This window comes from Eurytemora carolleeae, unplaced genomic scaffold, assembly GCF_000591075.1.
Source record: "Eurytemora carolleeae unplaced genomic scaffold, Eaff_2.0 scaffold535, whole genome shotgun sequence".
Classification (NCBI taxonomy): Eukaryota; Metazoa; Arthropoda; class Copepoda; order Calanoida; family Temoridae; genus Eurytemora; species Eurytemora carolleeae.
Window position 1 is genome coordinate 100,238 of NW_019396437.1, and position 22,555 is coordinate 122,792.

Sequence of the window (22,555 nt, forward strand, 5' to 3'; positions counted from 1 at the left end):
GCGAATAGTTTAAAACGCGTGGAATGTATTGCAAGTCATAAAAATTCTGCGCTTATCTAGGGGCAACTTTAAAATCATAGTACACCCACCCCCCATCCACTGTGTATTGCTACTCCCCCCCCCCTGGTCCTGTGAAGCCCCTTTTATCTCTCATCTGCCAAAATTGCCTAAAAAAGGTTTAATGATCTTTTTCTGCAAGCTCTGAAAGCCTGTAATTTTCTGCTTTATTCCAGATTTTTGATTGAATAAAGAAAGAAAAATGATAAAAATCAAGGAATCTTTTTCAAGGATTCTATGAAATGTTAAAAACCGTTATATAACATATTTTTAACTACGGAAAGCAAATATTTTCTTCTATATATTTCCCAGAGATTAAGATACGAGAGACGGGAAAGTATATCATATATTAAACTGTTATATAATTAGAGTAGGACTAGTAAAATATAAATATAAATATAAATATAAAATATCACACATGATACGCATTACACTGTTACACATGCACACATATCTACATACACACTCATAAAGTATGTTTTTTTATTGAGTGTTCCTTCTTTGCCGAATTTAGTAAATCATTCAAAGCCAATATTCAAATAAACATGGGCAGGGATGGGCATGTAAAGTAGGAATGGGTGTGTAGGGATGGCCATGTAAGCAGGGATGGGTGGGTAGGGATGGGCATTTCAGTAAAAATGGGTGTGTAGGGATGGGCGTCGTTTACAAAAACTATCGGAAAAACGATCACTTTTATTTTCGTTTTAGATTTATTTAAATCTAACTGACATTTTTTTAACGAATTGTTAAAACTAACGATGTGTTAGTTTTAAGCTTTTAAAAACGAAAAACAAAGAAAAAAAACTATAGTTTTGAACTAAACAGCCTATTCGCTGTTGATTGGTATTAGTCTTACTTTTCAAAGACAACTGTGGCCGGAGAAAAAGCCGATTTTTCGTTCAGAATTCGAGCGCAAAGGTATGGTACCTTTGTCACATACAATATTTGATGTTTTTGTCAATATGTTGTGGATAGCTTCTCTGATTCCTCTAGCTCTATTGATTTATTGAGGCTTCAGAAACTGTGCGAGCTGTGATGAATACAAACTATGATATAGAGATATTCTTATGGACATATTTTCCTAGTTTAAAGGGAGTGTTCGCGAAAAATGAAAGGGGGTATAGGCTTAATGCGATAAAAAAGTGCTTTTGATCGCTACTAATCTTACTTCAATCTGTTGCGTCTATAAGGAGAAAATTGTTAAAAACGACTAATACCGAAGAACGTAGTGTTCATACAAATTCAGAAAGATGCAACATACGACTTAGACCGTAAAAAAATCTATTTAATTTCAAACAAATCATTCAGATATTATAACCTATGGTCATCGATTATCTTTCGCCACATTTGTATATAGTTGATTTTTCATAATATGTTTTGATTTTATTTTTTAAAATAATATTTAGCTTGCAACTTGTTTTCGAACATTCCTGGAAAATATGAAAATGTCGTCTTCATTACCAAAAATCCTCGAAACAGGAATAAATGTTTTTATAAGTAACTTTCAGATCATAACAATAAAAACATATTATGAAAAATCAACTATATACAAATGTGGCGAAAGATAATCGATGACTGTAGGTTGTAATATCTGAATGATTTGTTTGAAATTAAATTGATTTTTTTACGGTCTAAGTCGTATGTTGCATCTTTCTGAATTTTTCTTCTTCATTTTTTTAAATTTTTAAATTCTATTTTTATTTGAAAAGGAAGAAAAACGTAAATTAGAATTTTAATTAGACAAAATTTCAATTCACTAAAAAAAGAGGAAAAAACAAACAAAAAAAGCAAACAATAGAACTTAAGGAATAAAATTAAGATATTTACTTTTTTATTTTAAGGGAGAGAAATATTAGTGACAGATTTTTAATTTTTTTTCTTGAGTTTTTAAAGTCGAATTCTCTTGTGATTTAACTTTAGAATTTGTTCCGATATTTACTCAATATATATATTTCCGATTTGTTTCCTAAATTTTTCTAATTCTACGTTATAGTTATCCTTTCTCCTTACTATATTCCTTTCCTAACTAATTGTTTTGTATCCAAAGAATCAGTTTTGTCAACTACCATTATGTCAACTGACCTTAATATGTACGCCATAGAGAATAGAATATATATTAGAGGGAAATTTAAAGAATCTCTCGGTATGGATTTGTTCAGTCCCTTTCAGCCTGAAAGGGAGTTCAAAGTGTACAAATCATGTAAATGTTCACAAATTATATGCAATAGAGGACATTAATACAGTATGTTCCCTAGACTATTCATTTCAATTTCGAATTTCTTAGAGCTGTTAAATAAACTTTATAATGAACAAGGTGAATAAAAAACATCATTTGATTTGTATTTATAACGGAAAATTATCGTTTGTAAAGTGGAAGGCATAGAGTCTATGTGAAATGATCATTGGTCAATTATGAAACCAGCCTATTTCATAATTTAGTTTTCTTTTAATATTGATTTTAGATTTTCTATAAAATGATGTTCCAGGGCCCAATTTTGATTTGACTTTTAAAAACAAATTTAGTTTAAATAATATACAATTTTTGCAGACATATATGCATAAATACTAGAAATTATTTTCAGAAAAATTGCTATGAAAACTGAAAACTATGAAAAAATTTTCTCGTGTCTGAAATTAAACTATTTCAAATAGATTTTTGCGACAGGATTTCTAATCGAAGACCCCAATCTTTTCATCGGAGACTCCTGGATTTTTCTCGGAGATCCAATATTTTTATTGGCGATCCCAAATCTTGACATTGGAAACCCCATTTAGAAAATATTATATAATTATGATCGGGCCCCTTACCCCCCCCAATACAGGTAATCTTTGGATTTTTCTTAAAAATACGTCCACGTCTGGGTCTAAGTCTCAATATCTGATTTTGTTTACAATTTAAAACTGGTTTCAAGCAAAAATATACAGTATGCAACTGCAGTACACATTTCGGAAAAAAATAACCAGAAAATATGAAATTCTAACAAGTGTGCTCAACTATAGATGTACTGTACATTGTTGTAAATTTAAGCCAGTTGACATAGTGGTAATTGACAAAACTGATTCTTTGGTTTGCTAAGGATGGGCATGATTTTTTAAATTGTGTTCTTACGAAGAGAAAAATATGTGTGTGAAAAATGTAATTAGAGTTATTGTTGTAATGCCCATCCATAGTGAGTTATTTTGTACATAGATTATATTCGGTGTATATTCTATCTGCTAATTGCATTGCATCATTTTGTCAGCATATATTATGTTTATTTATTAAAAAAATACCATATTTCATTGCTTAAAAATATCATGCATCAACATAAGAAATCATTTTTTTTCAATACTTTATGAGTACAAGAAAGAGGATGAGAACGGAGAGAATATGCGTTAGAAGGAAAAAGAAAACGTGGTAGAAAAATAAGGATTGAAAGGTTTGAAAGAGTCAGGATTAAGAAAATTAAAAAAGATTTAAGAAAGTAATTAGTAAAAAAAGTAAGAAAGTAAGTTATTCATAAAAAATAACCAAAAAATTATAAAATGCAAAGTGTTTGAGGTAGAAATATTTAAAAACCTCAAAATATGGAGGTTGTGTCAGTTTTTGCCAAAATTCTAAAAAAAGAAAGATATAATTTCCAGTTTACCATTTAAATCTACATAATCAACTCTAATATTATTATTCTTATATCTTTGCAACCTGTTATTGTAGATCTTAGATAAATTTGATTATGAATTCTGCTTGATCAAAATGTATTGGGTCGTTGAGACATAGGAATTAGAAAATTAGAGTTTGTTAACAATATCCTAAAAGTTTTCTGTTTAATGATAAATCTTAAATGAATCTATGCTTTATACATTTTATTTTAAATCCTAATTCAAAACCGCGCACATTGCTCTGTATATTAATTATGACGGGTGGGAGTTATAAATACCATAATTCCAATTTAATTCCCCGCCGATTATATTTAATTCCCCGCCGATTATATTTAATTCCCCGCCAATTATATTTAATTCCCCGCCGATTTTTCCTTTTTTCCGAACCTTTTTTTACTTTCTTCGGACCGTACTCCTAATGTTTTTCCAATATTTTCTTATTTGATTTTCCTTTTTCTGGCATTTTTTGCTGTTTTTTTCTCCTCCTTCTCTATCTGCTCCACATTCTCCCCATTCTCTTCTTCTCCTTCTTCCCCTTCTTCTCCTTCTTCTCCTTCTTCTCCTTCTTCTCCTTCTTCTCCTTCTTCTCCTTCTTCTCTTTCTTCTCCTTCTTCTCCTTCTTCTCCTTCTTCTCTTTCTTCTCTTTCTTCTCCTTCTTCTCCTTCTTCTCTTTCTTGTGCCTCCCCCCACTCTCCTTTTTTTTGTTTTCATAATTATTTATCATTTATAATTAAGTAAACGTACTTTAAATCTTTCAAGAGAAAAAAATTTAAAAATTGTTGAAATAGATTAAATATTTGTTATAATCTGTTCCGATTTTGTAAGTTGGCAATTTCTCTCTGTAATTTTTGTACAGTAGCCGGGCTAGAGCCTTTTAGAAATATAGATTTGATTTTAAAGAAATTTCAAGTGACCATCCATGGTGGCAATGCCCCAATGGCAACGGTAATCTTTAAAACCTACAATATCTTCCACATTATTGTTTGATCAGATAAAGGTTTCAAGGGTACCGCGCGCGTTGTGAATCGAGCATTGTCATGATCGCTTGAAATTACGCGTACAGTCCCTTTAAACACTTTTTACATTATATTTAGGATTGTTTAAATTTACGGTGAAAAATGAAAATTATGGGGGGGGAGGGTATGTGGGGGATGTATATGTGTGTCTGAAAGTATGAATAAGCAGATGCCTTTACTTCAAATCCAATACCAAGCCCACAGTTCATTCATTTCTCCAGGATTAAATTAAATACAGATCCATCTCAGACACTACACAGTTTAAGACAGGGATACAAGAATACACAAACGAAAGAAAATCACTTTTTCCCGTGGACTAACTTCAGATATGGCTGCTAAATATTGTGGAATAATTGTCGTAGGTAAACGTTTTCAGCACCTAGATTCTAAATTCATCTGCTCTAGTTCTCATTGTCAACCTTGAGTTTCATCCAGTCGTGCAAAACATATCTGTCTCTGTCTCTGTCTCTGTCTCTGACATACAGCCAAGCAAAGTATAAATATAGATGTATAGCTTTAAATATATAATGTTTACAAAGGGCTATTGTATATTGCTAATGTTTTGCTAATGTAGGGCATAATATATATATAAGTTTAAATTGAAGCTAATATTACTAATGCATACTGCCTATGTACAGATAATGTACGTCTAATATATGTCTAATCTGATTCTAATGTATATTGCTAATGTAATTCTAATGTACAGCTAATGTATGTCTAATATATGTCTAATCTGAGTCTAATGTAATTCTAATGTACAGCTAATGTACGTCTAATATATGTCTAATCTGAGTCTAATGTATATTGCTCATGTAATTCTAATGTACAGCTAATGTATGTCTAATATATGTCTAATCTGAGTCTAGTGTATATTGCTAATGTAATTCTAATGTACAGCTAATGTACGTCTAATATATGTCTAATCTGAGTCTAATGTATATTGCTAACTACTGGTTTTCCCTTCAGATACACTACTGATAAAGCCTTAAATCCAGTTAAATATATTGTACCCCCTAATTCCTCTCCACTATTAGGGTCCATTTAGTTTTTGCCTGTATTTGACACATCTATAGGCGGAAAAAAGGCTTGTTTGCATGAAATCACCATATTTGACTTAGTAAAAGGCAGACCTGATGTATTTTTGATACCGGTTAATGTGTTCTGCTTTAAACATTAAATTTGGTAGCGCTGCCTATGCAAATCAGAAAGCTAAATGATGGTTTGTCTGCCTGTTTTTTAACCGTCTGTCTGTGTCTCAAATATTCTCCATGGTTTTCAGACCGCGTAATATGTTCAAAGGATTTTAGATTTGTATAAATCTATATAGGATTTGAATATCTGAGTGTTTAGGATATTTTATGAAAAAATTAATATATCAAAACATACTTAAATTTCGTATTTTCATGGATAAAATGGTTTTACAATTTGGAAATCGAATTATATACTTTTATAAATTACTAGCCTTATAGGGCGCTTCGCGCCTATCGTCTAAATTAATTGTGAACATGTTCTCTTTGTGTACAACGTAAAACAAAACAAAAATAATTCGCGGATTTTCACAAAAAAGTACTGTGTACAGTTGTGTACTGTGTATACAGTTGTGTACTGTGTACTTTTGTGTACTGTGTACTGTTGTGTACAATGTACTGTTGTGTACTGTGTACTGTTGTGTACTGTGTACTGTTGTGTACTGTGTACTGTTGTGTACTGTGTACTGTTGTGTACTGTGTACTGTTGTGAGATTAAGCCACTAATGATTGTTTTCTTCGCAGTTGATTAAAAAGCTTTGTTAAACTAATTAACCATGTAATTATATATATAAACAATGACAGACAAGTCGTTCGGCGCATTCACACACACTCACACATGCACGGACACCCCCACACACATAAACACACACACATTAGTATACATTGTAAAACAAAAACAAAGAAAAGTTAGCAGATTTTATCAAAAAATTTCGTGGATTTTTTGAAACTTATTGACAAAAGAATTTTGTTTGAGGCTAATTTTTTAATTTTTAATCTTCAATAAACTTTCCCTGGGGTAGGGTTTCCATTCGCAAAACTTTTGCGCAATTTTTGCGGAACGAAACGCAAAATTTTTCTTTCTTTGCGCATCAGTTTTGCGCGAAAAAACAACAATTTGCGCAATCATTCGCAAAAGTCATTTCGCGCAAAAATGCCCTTTTCCGCTTTTGCGAAACTCAAGTTTTGCGCAATTCCGCAACTAGAGTTTTGCGCAATTCCGCAATTTCGTAAAACTCAAACGGTTGGTGACGGTGTCTGTTTCTTAGAATTCAATTCTGGAAAAATCTCGTTTTGGAATGTCTTCCTATAATTGGTCACTTTTACATAATTGACCAATGACAGTTAAGAAGAGTTCAAATCTCACAATTTTCTCGACAATTTTAGTTTTGGACATGCATATTTCCTTAAAGTTTCTTAAAGGCATTGGTTACTCTCTTGCATTATATTTTATATGAGATTAAAAAGATTTCAGAAATTTGATTAAAAAAATTTAAGAATATAATTCATACTTGATTAGGCAAAGCTTTTAAGGGTTACTTGAAATTATTTAATAGGATTAAAATATTGCCAAATTTCACACTCTCTAATTTCTATTTTATTAATTTTGGTCCCTTAATTTAAACTTTTTGTAACTGGAAGTAACCAATTGAGTGTAGTATAATCGTTATCATACTCGTATGTTAATATTTTTTTTATGTATGGAATAAATCTTCAGTTGTTTAATTCTAAGTTTAAAATATCAATTTTTACAATTTGCCTAAAAAGTTACATTTTGCGTAAAACTTGCGGTTTTGCGCAAATTTCGCAAAAAAATTTGCGCAAAACTAAAATTTCGTTTCATGCGCAACATTTCGCAAAAAATATTTCCGGTTTTGCGCAAATTGCGCAAAAAAAAAAGCGCAAAACCGCGCAAAACTCATTGCGTTTCATGCGCAAAAATAGCGCAAAAGTTCGCAAAAAAAAATTTGCACGAAAATAGCGCAAATTTTGCGCAAAAGATTTAGCCATTTCGTGGAAACCCTACCCTGGGGTCATGTGATGTCCCACAGAAATTTGGGCCAGGTCGGTTCAGCCGTTTTTACATTTTTTTGGATACAAACAAAAAGACACCTAGACAAGACAAGCAAAGTGTATATTTACTAGGCTTTTAGGGCGCTTCGCGCCCATCTTCTATTTCAATTGTGAACATGTTCTCATTGTAACATTGAAAAACAAGGAAAAAAAATTCGCGGATTTAAAGACAAATTTGCAGATTTTCAAGAATTTAGATTTTTTACAAAGTTTAAGCACAAATTTTTTAAATTCTTATAATTCATAAGAGATCCCACAAAAAATTTGGGCCCGATCGGTTAAGCCGTTTGGACGTTTATTGGATTCAAACAAACACCCAGACAAGCAAAGTGTGTATATATATACATATATAGATGACATTTTGTTGACACGAAGAAGAGAGCATTTTCTCTGTTTTATAATAGTTTTGTGTAAAATTAGCCAACATATCGACAAAAAAGATTATTGATCAAATAAACAAATAGAAAAAATATGTTCTGTCAGAAAAAGTTTACGATGCAAATAAAAACCGCATCCCTACATGATAAGTATAAAACAATGTAATATATTTGAAATAAAATATATTTGCTTAAAATTATTTATACATGCTTAACAAATCATTTAAACTGTCGTTTTCTATACTTCCATGCTTAATCGATTTGATGTATTCAAATTAAATAAAGGTTTTGTGAATGGGCATTTCTAAAAAAAAATAGTGGAGGGCAAAATGTGCGCTAAGCGGAAAAAAATGGCAGGCCTCCCCTAGAACGCAAAAAATGACGCATTTTCATATGATCCTCCATTAATAAGCAGCAAGTCCGATTGAACCTTTTTATGTTCTAAAACATATCCTTGTTTTCTATCTAAACATTGATCATTTCCCATTGCGGCTTCTGTGAAAAATTAGTTACTGCGACAACAGAGACAATGAAGAACATTTTATGATTCCAGATTGATCAGATATCTTTCTCAATTTTGCTTTGATAATAGGTTACTGTGTACTGTTGTGTACTGCTGTGTACTGTTGTGTAATGTTGTGTACTGTTGTGTACTGTTGCGTACTGTTGTGTACTGTTGTGTACTGCTGTGTACTGTTGTGTACTGTGTACTGTTGTGTACTGTGTACAGTTGTGTACTGTGTATACAGTTGTGTACTGTGTACTTTTGTGTACTGTGTACTGTTGTGTACAATGTACTGTTGTGTACTGTGCACTGTTGTGTACTGTGTACTGTTGTGTACTGTGAACTGCTGTGTACTGTGTACTGTTGTTTACTGTTGTGTGCTGTTGTGTACTGTGTACTGTTATGTACTGCTGTGTACTGTTGTGTACTGTGTACTGTGTACTGTTGTGTACTGTGTAGACCAAATTTTGAAAATTCAAGACCAGGCGTTATCGAAATAAGATGTTTAAAAAGCAATACTGCAATAATTGTGTTAATTAAAATTAATTCTTCTATTTTGATTTTGATTTTTTGATTTTCTTTTTACGTTGTTTAATAAAACATGCTTTGACATCACATATATTACACAAACCTATAATTGCTTTCAGGTGTATCATTAGTTTTAAGGATGGATATTTTGCTTTTTTTACTTGCTTTTTGTTGCAATCTCTTCCACTTCTTAAGAATTGAAAAAAAAATTTAAACATTTTAAAATGGTTTCACCCTAAAAGAAAATGGGTGAATGCCGCAAAGTCTAAAGCTCTAAATCCTAAATTTTTTGCAACCTGATGGTGTACATTTTAAACCCTAGATTATTTGATCTAACAGAATTCATGGTTTGAAATATCTGAGGTCCACAAAATATAGGAATTAGAAAAATAGAGTTGCAAAGACTCAATTTAAGAATCAATGTTAGATCATGATACTGCGATCAGAAAACTTTATGCAAAAGAAAGAAAGTTTGTTTGAAAGTATATGTATCCCTGTAATTCATAGGTGGAGCTGAAGAAGGGGGGGCAATGGGGATATTGGTTATAACCCCCTCCGGCCTCCCAAATCCAATTTTTTAAGCATACATGAACCTATTGAGTATTGAACTGAATGCACTAAGGTTTAATATGACCTTGTTCTCTAACTCACAGAATTTACACAGTAGAATGATAAAGAATCGAATTATATTATAGAACAACTCACCTTCACGCACCTCTGACACTTTAGTAAAAGTAAATTCAACCTAAAGGCTCACCGTGTCAACCTTGTTGCACTGGCTAGTCCTATTGAGTGTCTGGTTTATTTAGTCAATGTCCGGGCAATACAGTACAAAATGGGACCGGAAAGGTTGACCCGGCTCGGATATTCAAATGTACTAAAGCTGCCCGTGCCTTAGTATAATTAAAAATTTTAAAATTACAATTTACAAAATAAGAACATGAATATAATTAAAAATTAATTTTTCGATCGAAAAGAACCTATAGATTATTATAATTATAAACTAATTCTCCCAAGGGGGGTACACGTGCACCGCTCCCTCCACCCCCTACCCCTATCCTCGGCCCCCTACACCCTTCACCCCGTCCCCAGGTTTTTAGCGCGCAGGCAGTAAAACATCTTCGTTTGACCAGTCGCTCCTTTTTATAATTGGTAAAGCGTACTCCGCCCTTGATATTTTAAACCAATAGGAGAACAGATATTCCTACGACTGGCCAATGAGAGCTCAGTGTTCCATAATGATAGGGTAACACGGACGGCACACGCCTGAACCCACAGTTACATATCAGATCTCGAAGTGGAAGGACGTTAGATTTTCCCTCAAGTATGTTCGGTGGTGGCAGTTATTGTGTGACGCCACAGAAAGGAAAACTAATGGACAAATCAACTTCAAAATTAATCAGAGACGTGAAAAGAAGATCATTTAGAATATCTAGAACTCCAAAAATCAGTGAAAATAGGATCAGCCATGAACGAAAAATAGAGACAAGTTTGATCAAAGATGAAAAACAAAAGTTTCAATCCAAACCAGGTTAACAATACTTTTTTCTTTCTATGTCTACTTATAATAAAGCTCTTTGCTCATATATATCATATATATATGTATTGTATATTTATCTATATATTTTGGAGTAAAAACTCGATTCTTTTCAATAATATTTTTTTTCAATATTCGTTTTTTTCATGGGCACATTCTCCTAATTTTCTCGTCCCAGCCACCTCGAAATCCTTGTCCTTTCAATATTATTTTTTTACGTGTTTAATCCTCCCAGATGAAACTATTTTTCAAGAATCAAGCCACGTTAGGGCGTAAGTGAAATATCAAATGTTTGTAAATCGAAAAAAAGTTTCGATTGAATTAAGGTTTTCAAGTTGAAAGTCTTTAAAAATGTTCACCTTTTTTACACGCATTTTCAGATATTCCTTGTAAAAAATGCCGCAAACAATTCAGAGTTGATAGCAGGGGCGGATACAGGGGGGGGCGGGGGACATTTCCCCCCCCCCCACTGAATTTGGAATTTTTTGTTCCTATTTTCAGAATAGCTTCTCAATAGCATGCTTAAGGGAAAGAAACCCTAGTGCAAAACAGGAAAAATATCTGTCTTAATAAACTATAATGTGTGAAAAGTTAAAAGTCTAGTTTTTTAGTCTTTAGTCATTAATTTTGACTCTTTTTCAGTCTTTTAAGTCAAAAAAAATTTTCTCCTGCGGTACGATTTTTTTTTCCTAATTATGATTTTTTTTTGTTCCTTTAAAATCTTGCCCCCCCCCCCTCACTAAAATCCTGTATCCACCCCTGTTTTACAGAACTTCAATCTTCATTGTTAAATATTGTGAAAACCAAAGACTTTTTTCGGGTTATTCCACGGGGAAAGTTATAGGCAGAGGTATGTCAAATATTTTTCTATTTATTTTATATCGCGAAGGTTAAGGAGGCATAAGAGATTTAAGTTTTAACTAGATAAAGTTTGACATCATTCTCATTGGTTTGAAGATTTCAACATGATGTTATCATTGCAATACTGTAGTGCATCCATATTTTATGCCCTAACGTGGTCAGATTTTTATAAAATATTTTAATCTTCGAGAATTGGAAACTTTAATCGAAGGACGAGGATTCCGAGGTGGCTCGGACGAGAAAATGAGGAAAATGTGGCTCGGACGAGAAATTCTTGTGGCTGGCCTTCCTCCCCTCCTTCAGTCATTTGTTATTATATTTTTCGACTGTCTTGAGTTTAAGCAATGAGCGACTGAACAGTTTTTGACGAACTCAATTATTTGTTTTATACAGTTTTAAATTATGCATAATTTATTTGGCACCAGGCTCACTTTGCAGTCCCTCCAGGCCTTCGGACTTACGATAAACTAGAAGCCCTGATTAAAAGTCCTGCAGTGAGCCGTAACTCTAAAATGCATTTTCACTCATTAACTCACTTTTTTGTTCGGCTATGAATTATTTAATAACGATATGAATCATTTTTATTTTCGCTTTGTAAGAGTGTGTGAATTTGATCCTTAAAATCTTATCATTATCTTATCCCAAGGATAGTTTACACCGAAAATAGATATTTCTAAGTAAACAGAAATTTAAAACTTCTTAAATGCCTGTGACATGTGTTCCTTTGCTTTACATATTTTTCTATCCTAATATTAGATTTACCTCCCTCCTCGTAGTATTTGTGATGGTTTACACCAGTATTTACAACACAACTGTTTTATCTTAATTAGTAAAAGTAAAAAATGTTCGTTCATTATCTTATATATTTTATATATCCCTAGTTTATTGGCCTAAGACGCTGGACAACTAGGTATAAGGGTTGTATAAATAGATGGGTTGAAGCCCGCACACAGTTAAATTTTTTCCTCTCTTCCTCTTCCTCGACATGATTTCGATCCTTTCCTTCCTTTCCTTCCACAACCTTTCCATCCTTTCCTTTCCTTCTACAACCTTTCCTTTATTTCCTTTCCTTCCACAACCTTCCTTCCTCGTCCTTTCCTTCTTCAACCTTTCCTTCCTTTCCTTCCTTTCTCATCCTTTACTTACTTTCAATATCCTTTACTTCCTGAACCCTTCTTTTCTTTCCTTTCTTCCTTTCCTTCCTCAGTCCTTCCTTTCAGCCCTTTCCTTCTTTTCCTCAATCCTTCCTTCCTTCTTTCTTTCCTTTTATTCCTTTCTTTTATTCCTCTACCTTTTCTTCCTCACCCTTTTCTTCCTCATCCTTTCTTTCCTTTATTCATTCTTTCTTTCCTTTTTTCATACTTTCTTTCCTTTCCTCATACTTTCTTTCCTTTTCTTAGTCATACTTCCATTCATTTACATATTTTCCTTCCTCATACTTTCTTTCCTTTCCTCGTAATTGCTTTCCTTTTCTTATGTATACTTCCCTCTTTTTCCTTGCTTTTATTTTCTCATACTTCCTTTCCCTTTCTTATGCATACTTCCCTCTTTTTCCTTCCTTTCATTACCTCATACTGTCTTTCCTTTCCTCATACTTCCTTTCCTTTTCTTCCTCATAGTTTCATTCCTTTCCCTTCTTTCCTTTTTTCCATTTATCCACTTTCCACTTTTCTATTCTGGTCCTAAGTAAGTAAGAATCAACTATAAGTTAAAAAATATATTTCAGTTTATGAGCTTGGTTCTCTTCTCTCGGTTTCTCCATTCCGAACCCCGAAACGAAAACAGTCCTTTCCTATCGGAGAATATCGGAAGATTGATTCTCCGTTTCACCTTTCCGCCGAGCTTGAAAACCAAGAAAATATCAGGTAAGATGGAGAAGATGAAGAACTAACTTTTAGTTTCCCAAGTTTTCTTCTTGTTCTTTATATTTATCTTGAAAATATTTAATCTAAAATTCTGAAAAGTTTGACCATATTTTCTAGTCCTAACTCTACCCTGGGTTCGGTCAGAGGAGAGAAGAGGAAACGAATTTTTACTCCGTTCCGTCAAAACAGTACTCTCCGCCGTTCCTGTTCCAAAGAGCAGAGACGAACAAGTTCCAGGGAACAGAAACAGATGATTTACGGAGAAGGACGTCCCATCCCTATCCGCCAGGGGTTCTTGTACAAGAAAACATCCAGTGGTTTAGGACGGGAATGGAAGGAGAGATATGTGTTGCTAAGTGAGACGGGAAATCTGATCTACTACCCGAACCTCAACTCCTATCTCCAGGACGTGAACAGAAAGGAGATTAAGCTGGAGTGTGTCACAGTTCGAGTTCCAGGACAGAAACCGACAGGTTTAGGTTCAACTTCAACCCTCTCCACCCCCTCCTGTCAATACAGTAGATATACTCCGGGTAGTCTCCAACCCTGCTGTAGATCTCATCAACCTGAGCAATGTAACTGTGCTCAACAAAGTTCGAATAACGTCTCTAAACCTTCTCCAATTTATCCTTCCAACCAACCAACCTCAAAATTTACTCAGGTATTATCTACACCCCAGAAAACTCACCTCCCTGATACCTCTCCAACTACTGCTAGAAATACCATGAAAGATGTTGATCCGTTCTTCTTCCCCAACAGATCTTTTAAAGACGGATTCAGCTCCGGTACCTCTGAACCACTAAGAGAAGAAACGGAACCGTCCGACCAAGTTTACGAGTTTCAGGTTATATCAGGTATGTTTTTCTTTTATCTATTTAAGAATAGATTTTTTTAGAGAAATTATGCAAAAATTCAAATTTACAAAATCACGTTTTCTTTACAATTTTGTTTGGTGTCCCATAACATTTTTTTAGAGTTCAGTAAAAACTAAACTTTTGTAAATCAAACAAACTAATATTCTTTTTTGATCGAACCTCTATAGAGATCAAGCAAGCCTTAATTGATTCAAATCTTTCAAATATTAAGTATACATTACGTATTATATCTTAATCTTTGAAAATGCATTTATATAGAATTGCAAAAATTAGTCAAAATTGTACTGTTACAAAATGTTAGAGCCTCATCTGTTTATATATCTTTTGAGTAGTTGATCAGTTTTGATAAACATGGGTTTTAAATTTTAATATAGATACATAATACTGCATAGTTAATTATCCATGGGTCACATAGCGTTAGAACTAGTTTTAATTCAATTCATCATATTTATTAGTGTCCGAAAGTGTGATCAAGGATGTTGTTTATAGTGAAATAAAACTAGAAATTGATAATGGAAAATACATGGTACATGTTTAATCTAGATAAAATTATTCTTCTTGTAAATAATTGATTAACTAATTGTTTAATTACCTAATTATCTAACAAACTATTGGGAACTCCGAGACCTCCACTAGACTTATATATTTCACGAACCTTGGGCTGTGTAGAGAATAAAGGAAGATATTAAGTCTTTGCTACAAACTCTGATTTTCTAATCTCTATATCTTTGCAACCCAATGTCGTTATACCTTAGATATTTCAAACTATGATTCATGTTAAATTAAATAGTCTCAGTTTGAAATATCAAAAGTTTACACCATCAGGTTGCAATGATTTAGGAATTTGAAATTTTTTTTATAGCTCCCGGGATCCGAATCCCAACTAGGGTTTCCAGCGAACGAAACGTTTTGCGAAAAAATGCGAAAAAATTTCGCGAAAATGCGATATGCGAATATTTCGCGAAATGCAAAAATTTTGTTAAAACCATGAGTTTTATAGCTGCAAAAAAATGCTCTAAAGGACTTGTCCGAATTATTTTGGTTCTTCCCGTAGTAGATTTTATTTTGTGTTTTAAGAAGAAAGATCTTAACGGCCGAGAAATTATTTTCAAGGAAATCTATGAATTGTCTGATATATTGTCTCCTGGTCGTTCTTAAATCTATATTGTATTTTGTGTTAATCCAAAATTTAGTTTTTTTTGATGAATGTTCGCATTTTTTTCACGAAATTTTCGCATTGATTTGTGCATTTTCTATTTTGCACAAATTTCGCATTTTGTCGCGGAACAGATTGAAGCGAAATTTCGCGAAAAAAACTAAATTCCGAAAATGAAGCGAAATAGTCGCAAACATTTTTTTTCCGCAAAACGATTTTTTCTTTTCGCTGGAAACCCTAATTCCGACAAATGTATGAGGATTCACGAATCCGGATCCATGAGTAAACATCTAAAACGTCTAAAACAAAAAACTTTTTGCTTAAAAAAAAAATACAAATGTAAGTTTGTCAATTCTATAATAAGTTGAAACAAATTACCAAAAAAAGAAAATTTTGAAACTTTGCTTTGGATTAAAGCAAAACTTCATATTTATATATAAGCTGGATCTGCATAAAAATGCATCAAATCGATTACCTGTATCTGACAGGAACTGTTTTAAGGGACAGTTCGCTTCTCTCCATGCAAAGATGACAATGCCCGATTCACAACGGTACACTTAAAAGCTTTGTCTGATCAATTAGATATTAACTTTTATAATTTAGAAAACTGATTATTTTCAATTGGAGGTTCTCTACAAAAGTTGTTTGTGGATGTTATACTTTAGGAAAGCATAAAGGAATTGTGAGATTTAAACACTTTGTTAGGTAGAAAACCATCATATCTTCCGCATTACAGATCCGATAAAGTTTTCAAAGGTACCGTTGTGAATCGGACATTGTCATCTTTGCATGAAATAACGAGAACAGTTTCTTTAATTGTTCAGGGAAAGGAATGGTTTGGACGTTTGGTTCTGTTAATCAGGAGGAGAGATATCAATGGATTCAGGTTCAAATAATATTATTTTACGAGTCTTAAAAATCATTGTTTATCTAGTAGAAGATCATTTTTGTACAGTTAAACCCTCGGAGACATCGAAAGAATTTATAAAATGGCGTTATCTAAACCTACTGACAATGGAATGCTGCAGTTATTATATTTTTAATTAAATGATTATATGGAACTCTTTAAAAATGTTTTCGCGTATTTTATGGCTATTTATTTATATTCACAATTACCTAGATTTAGAAATTAGGCATAGTATAAAACCCATTGAAAAATTGCCAAGAAGACATTACATAAATTCGTTCGATGCCTCCGGAGTTCTGGGATAAATTGTAAAACTATTTTTTATGTATTTCTTTAATGTATTATTCTCTCAAAGGATTTTAGTCTTTGCCACAAATTCTGATTTTCTATTTTTTTGCACCAAAGTCGTAGATCTTTGATATTTTAAGCTATCAATTCTCTTAGATCAAATCGTTTTAAATATCACCCCACCATGTTTCATGATTATAGCAAATTCGAAATTTGTGGCAAAAACTTAATTTCTCCATAAGATATTCCTAAAATTTAATGAATTTGAACTGCCTACCACCGGCTCAAATTTGAATCGCCGATTCAAATCCCAACTGAATCTTAAACTTTAAATCAGTGTTTGAAATTTGAATAGGCAGTAGATAATTCAGCGACGCAGCTCAAATCCATTAAACTCGGTCCCAGCTGAGATATATTTAAAGAGTATCTCTTAATACATTCAAATATTAATTTAAAGTAGATATGGTTAAACTTTGTTTTGTTTAGGCTTTGGAGACACATATCCGAGTCCAGCTAGAAGGAGAAGGAGGAGAACTTGTTCATCTCCTTCAACAGATTCAAGGAAACCAGAGGTTAGAAAGCACTAAGGCCTGATTTATAGAGTGGCATGCCCCATTCACAACAGTTATCCTTTAAACTTCTACTATCTGAGTAACCTTGAGATAGATATCGTCTAGAAAAGTGTTAAATGCTTAAAATGTCAAGAAAAAGTCGACTATTTAAGTAAATTTTTCGTTCATGACTACCTCAGAAATGGTATTCAAAAGTTGAGTTTTTGACTAGTTCAAAAATGGGATGAAAAAGTCCGATTTTATACGACTTTTAATTCCAAGTTCAAACTAGTTCAAAACTAGTGGACTTTTTTAGGACTTTTTATTCCAAGTTTGTGGACTAGTTATCAAAAGTCGACTTTTATCCGACTTTAAGTAAACTTTAAAGTTGATTTTTCTAAACTAGTTTTAAACTACTATTTTATCCAAGTTCTGTTCGCCATGGGGATAGCTGGGATTAGGGGATATAGTTGGGATTCTGAGGTAGTCGGGATTAGGGGATAGATCGGAGGTTGTTTGGAATTGGAGGTAGTTTGGAATATGAGGAAGTTGGGATTTAGATGAAGTTGGAATTATATATTATTTTGATCATGGGGGCGCTGGAAAAAATGTTAAAATTAGGAATAAGTCGAAGGTTGAAAGATTGATATTATATATTTGCGCATTTAACAAATTACAATTAGTATTGTTTGATTTCATATTGTTTGTTTAGATGTGCGGATTGCAGTACACTTAATCCTACCTGGGTCTCACTTACATACGGAATTCTTATTTGTATAGGTAAACAATTAAAGGATTACTTCACAATATCTGTATTTTTAAACAATTAAAGGGTTACTTCACAATATCTGTATTTGAAAACAATTAAAGGGTTACTTCACAATATCTGTATTTGTAAACAATTGAAGGGTTACTTCACAATATCTGTATTTGTAAACAATTAAAGGAATACTTCACAATATCTGTATTTGTAATCAATTAAAGGGTCACTTCACAATATCTGTATTTGTAAACAATTAAAGGGTTACTTCACAATATCTGTTTAAGAAACATGATTTCCAGTTTTTTAACCTTTAATCTTATCTCTAACATATAATGTAGGAAAATATCAAATATTTTAAGATTAATAGCTTTAATAAATGAATGAAGTTGGGGTAAACGCGAGCCAGGAATATTATATTAATAAACTTATGCAATTAGACAGGTTCAGTTCATCAAGTATCTCAAATCTTGATGTAAATTGTTTAAATTATAATAATAATAATAATAATAATGATACTAATAATAATAAAAATTATAATGATTAAATCTAGAATGCTCCGGAGTCCACCGAAATCTTGGATCCCATATTTCCCGAGTTCGATCCCTAAACCTGGATTCCTTGACTCCTCAAGCTATAACTGCTCTTCAGCTCATTGGGAACTCTTTATCTAACAGGTACACTTATCCCTTAGTCTCTTAGCTCCTTAGTACCCTTATCTCTTAGTCTCTTAGCACCTTTGTTTCCATTCCCCCTCAGTATCTTGGCCCCTTAGTAGCCTTGCCTCTTAGTCCCTTAGTACCCTTCCCCCTCAGTATCTAGGCCCCTTAATAGCCTTGCCCCTTAGTCCCTTAGTACCATTTCCCCTTAGCCCCTTAGCCCTTTAGTCTTTTAGTACCCTTGTACCTTTCTTTTGCTCTTTACAATCACCATTGTACCTTCCTGGAAACTTTTCTCTTCCAGGGTACACTTGTTTCTTGGAGACATCTATGATCATTTAAGATACTGTTGTAACCTGGACAGATATCCTAGTTTCTTACAGATATCCATGTTCCTTTCAGATATCATAGTTTCTTACAAATATCCTTGTTTCTTACAGATTTCTTTGTTCCTTACCTGTGCCATTATACTTGTATCCTCATTACAAAACTATATCCTATATCCAGGATGAATCCTAATTACTAAAGTATATCCTATATCCAGGATGAATCCTAATTACTAAATTATATCCTATATCCAGGGTGTATGAGAGAATATTATGTGAATCTACTAAGCCTGAACCCTTCTCCTTAAGATCAAGCAAAGAATCCTTCATCAAGGCCAAGTACTGTGATAGAGCTTTTGTAAGAGAATCAGCTATAAATTCCACAATACCTTCAGGAATAAAAGCTTCTACTCCAGAATCAGTTCCAGTTTCATCATCTTCAGTGGAAACAACATCAGTAGAGTCAGTGGAATTTAGAGCAAATCCAAAATTTGAATATTTTTCATTTGACTCTGAACTATTTTCCTTTCTCCAATCATCAAATACCTTTTCCCAGCATAGAACATTCTCCTTCGCAAATGTACCTTTATCCTTTCAAACTTGGTTAGCAAGTGATTTGTCAGAATACTCTTATAATGAGTCAGCTTTATCTCCATCTTCTTTAGCTTCGTCAGCTTCATCAGTTTCCTCTCCTTCTTCTTCACCTACGTCAGCTTCCTCTGCTTCCTACGCTTTGTCAGCTTCATCAACTTTGTTAGCCTCTGCAGCTTCTTCAACAACTTCATCTATATCAGCTTCCTCTCCATCTTCTTCACCTAGGTCAATTTCGTCAGCTTCATCATCTTCATCAGCTTCGTTAGCCTCTTCAGCTTATTTAACAACGTCAGCTTTGTTGCCACCAAAGTCAGCAGCTTTAAACTTTGGAGAATTGTCAGTTTTAGCAATTGTACAATCATTATCAGAACCATCTAAATCAGTTTCATTATCATCTGTGTCAGAATCTCCTGTAAATGGATCAAAATTGTCCCAAGCTGTTTCAAGAAACTCTAACACTAGCTGTCGTATTCGTTTGCAGCAAATATATAACAGGTAAAATTCACACACAAAAGAATTTTAGTTAAGGATTTTCAAAGATTATGTTTAAAATATTATTTATCCATTTTAAAATAATTGTATATTTGTATTAGCAAACTGAATTTTTTAGAAACAGCATAGAAGACCTTGTTCGTCTAGTCGCAACATATGGAAGTATAGATAGAAATATAATAGACGAATTTTCTCAGAAATATCCCAAGACCAACATTACTAATATACTTCAAGTGGTGAGTTGAAACTTTATTAATCAAAATCCCAGAACTATTATACACTTTTTTTTCTCAACTTTAATATTATTATTAAAGAAATTAAGTCTTTTCCACAAACTCTGATTTTCCAACCCCTGTATCTTTGCAACACAATGTCGTTATTATAGACCTAAGCTATTCTGTTAGATCAAATAATCTAAATTTTTAATTTTTAAGGTTTACACCATCGGGTTGCAAAGATATAGGGATTAGAAAATTAAGTATGTTAAAAAGATTCGAGTCCTTTCTCGGGAAATTATCTTTCTAAACTCTTTATAATTGCTAAAACTCAACAGTGTAGAAGTTAATTTGGAGCGTAAGTAAGAATGTTTACAGTTAAGAGACGAGACGATGTATTAGTATGATGAGTGGGACTGGAATGTTAAATATGTTTATATAGGATTTGAAAATTATTTTTAACAAATATTTTCTTGTTTTCCAGATGTTTCCCAAGTCCGGAGAAGCTGTTGATCCTGAACCCTAACCACCCCCCCCCCTCAACCCTCCACCCCTCCACCCTTTTAGTGCTGGCCTATATACCGGAGCTACACAAACCCAAATAGGAGCATGTGCTCATTCAACCCGGAGATTTTCCTATCCAAACCCGGAGTTTAAAATCAACCAAATCCGGAGGATTTCCTATCCAATCCCGGAGTATAAAATCATCCAAACCCGGAGCATGCACCTGAGCTATATAAAACCAACCTCGGACCATGTACTAATCCAACCTGAGCTCTATAAAACCAACCCTGGAGCATGTACTAATCCAACTTGGAGCTATAGCCATCCAGACCCGAAACATATACTCCTCCAACCCAGAGCAAATTCTAACTAAATCCGGAGCAAAACAAACCCTGGAGCTTTACTAAACCTGAATCATATATTAATTCTTTACCCAACCAAGCCAGAAGCTAAATCCAACCAACCCTTGGAATTCTCCATACCTCTAAATTAGAGCAAACATAACCTAAATCACTTTGAACGAAACCAGTTGTTAACCAAAAACATTAATTGTAAAAATAAAATTTTGTTGCAAATTCATGTGTAACCTGTTTTACTCTAGTCTCCAACACGTGTTATCCAAAGGGTGGGGTGGGGGGTTAACATTTAACTCTAGTCTCCAACACGTGTTATCCAAAGGGTGGGGTGGGGGGTTAACATTTAACTCTAGTCTCCATCAAATAGATTCTAGTACAATAAATGGTAACGTAGAATTTGTACACTCTCAGTACACTGTATTCTGACGTCACAAGTGTCAATTAAGTTTTTGTCTCCGACAAATTATTAATTATAGTGATAATTTTAGAATAAAGCTCTTATCTTACAGTGCAATAAGTACAATTTATGTGTTCTTTAGTTTCTGTTTTTACACTTTTTTATTCAATCTTGGAAAACATGTCAACTAATAGGAGAAAGTTTCGTTTTCCTTGTTTTATTTTACCATTGTGACGTCGTGTATAATTGGTACATTTCTCTGTTGCCACCTATTGTACTTGATAATCTATTTGGTCTCCAGGANCACATGAAAATAAAACTAATATTAAAATGGAAAAAGAAATTAGCGGAAAATCAAATACACATTAGTGTGATTAAAAGGTCTCAAGGTGTCAAGCAAAAATCGATGAGAATTTTGCCAATTACTTCTTGAAAACCAAAGCTAACAACAAGTGCTTTATAGTGCTAAAATGTACATGTAAAGGGCTACAGAAAATCAAAAGGGGGTTAGACACGATGTAGTGAATAGATTTAAATTTGGGCCCTCATACCGATCTCATGTTTGTGTTATCACCCTGAAACGACTTCAATAAAATTCTTATTTTAAAATTGTTCAAAAGTAAAAAAATGACTTGCAAAAGATCGCTAAAAATCTTACTTATTCCTATCTCTAACAAATGAGAACTGAGCCCGAATTTAATGAATTTGAGTCACGTCTCAAATCCGCCAAAAACCAGTTTCAATGGAGCGCCAGCTTAAATCTTGAAACATAGAATACAATTTTAAGTGGGACCAACCATATTTGAGCCGCGTCTCAAATTTAAGCTGCGGCTCAAATTCTTTAAATTCGACCTAAAATATTCTGATCATGAAACCTCCTTTCGTTAGGGCAGGGCAAAGTTCCATTAACGAAATTAAAGAAAGAGTCCGTTAATGAACGGCAAAAGCCGTTAATTTTGGATTTTTTTAGTTTTGGAGTTTTGGCAACC

At 33.3% G+C, this 22,555-nt stretch overlaps 1 protein-coding gene across 1 annotated transcript; it reads left to right on the plus strand.

The window, feature by feature from the left end:
• The first annotated feature begins 3,081 nt into the window (after positions 1-3,081).
• On the plus strand, positions 3,082-21,388 carry LOC111703330 (arf-GAP with GTPase, ANK repeat and PH domain-containing protein 3). Its single transcript, XM_023475235.1, has 11 exons — positions 3,082-3,193; positions 10,414-10,754; positions 13,348-13,486; positions 13,604-14,340; positions 16,342-16,403; positions 17,199-17,284; positions 17,976-18,043; positions 18,577-18,700; positions 19,264-20,097; positions 20,213-20,330; positions 20,794-21,388. The coding sequence occupies exons 2-11, from the start codon at positions 10,550-10,552 to the stop codon at positions 20,833-20,835; spliced, it is 2,415 nt and encodes an 804-aa protein (XP_023331003.1). The 5' UTR covers positions 3,082-3,193; positions 10,414-10,549; the 3' UTR covers positions 20,836-21,388.
• Positions 21,389-22,555: the final 1,167 nt, after the last annotated feature.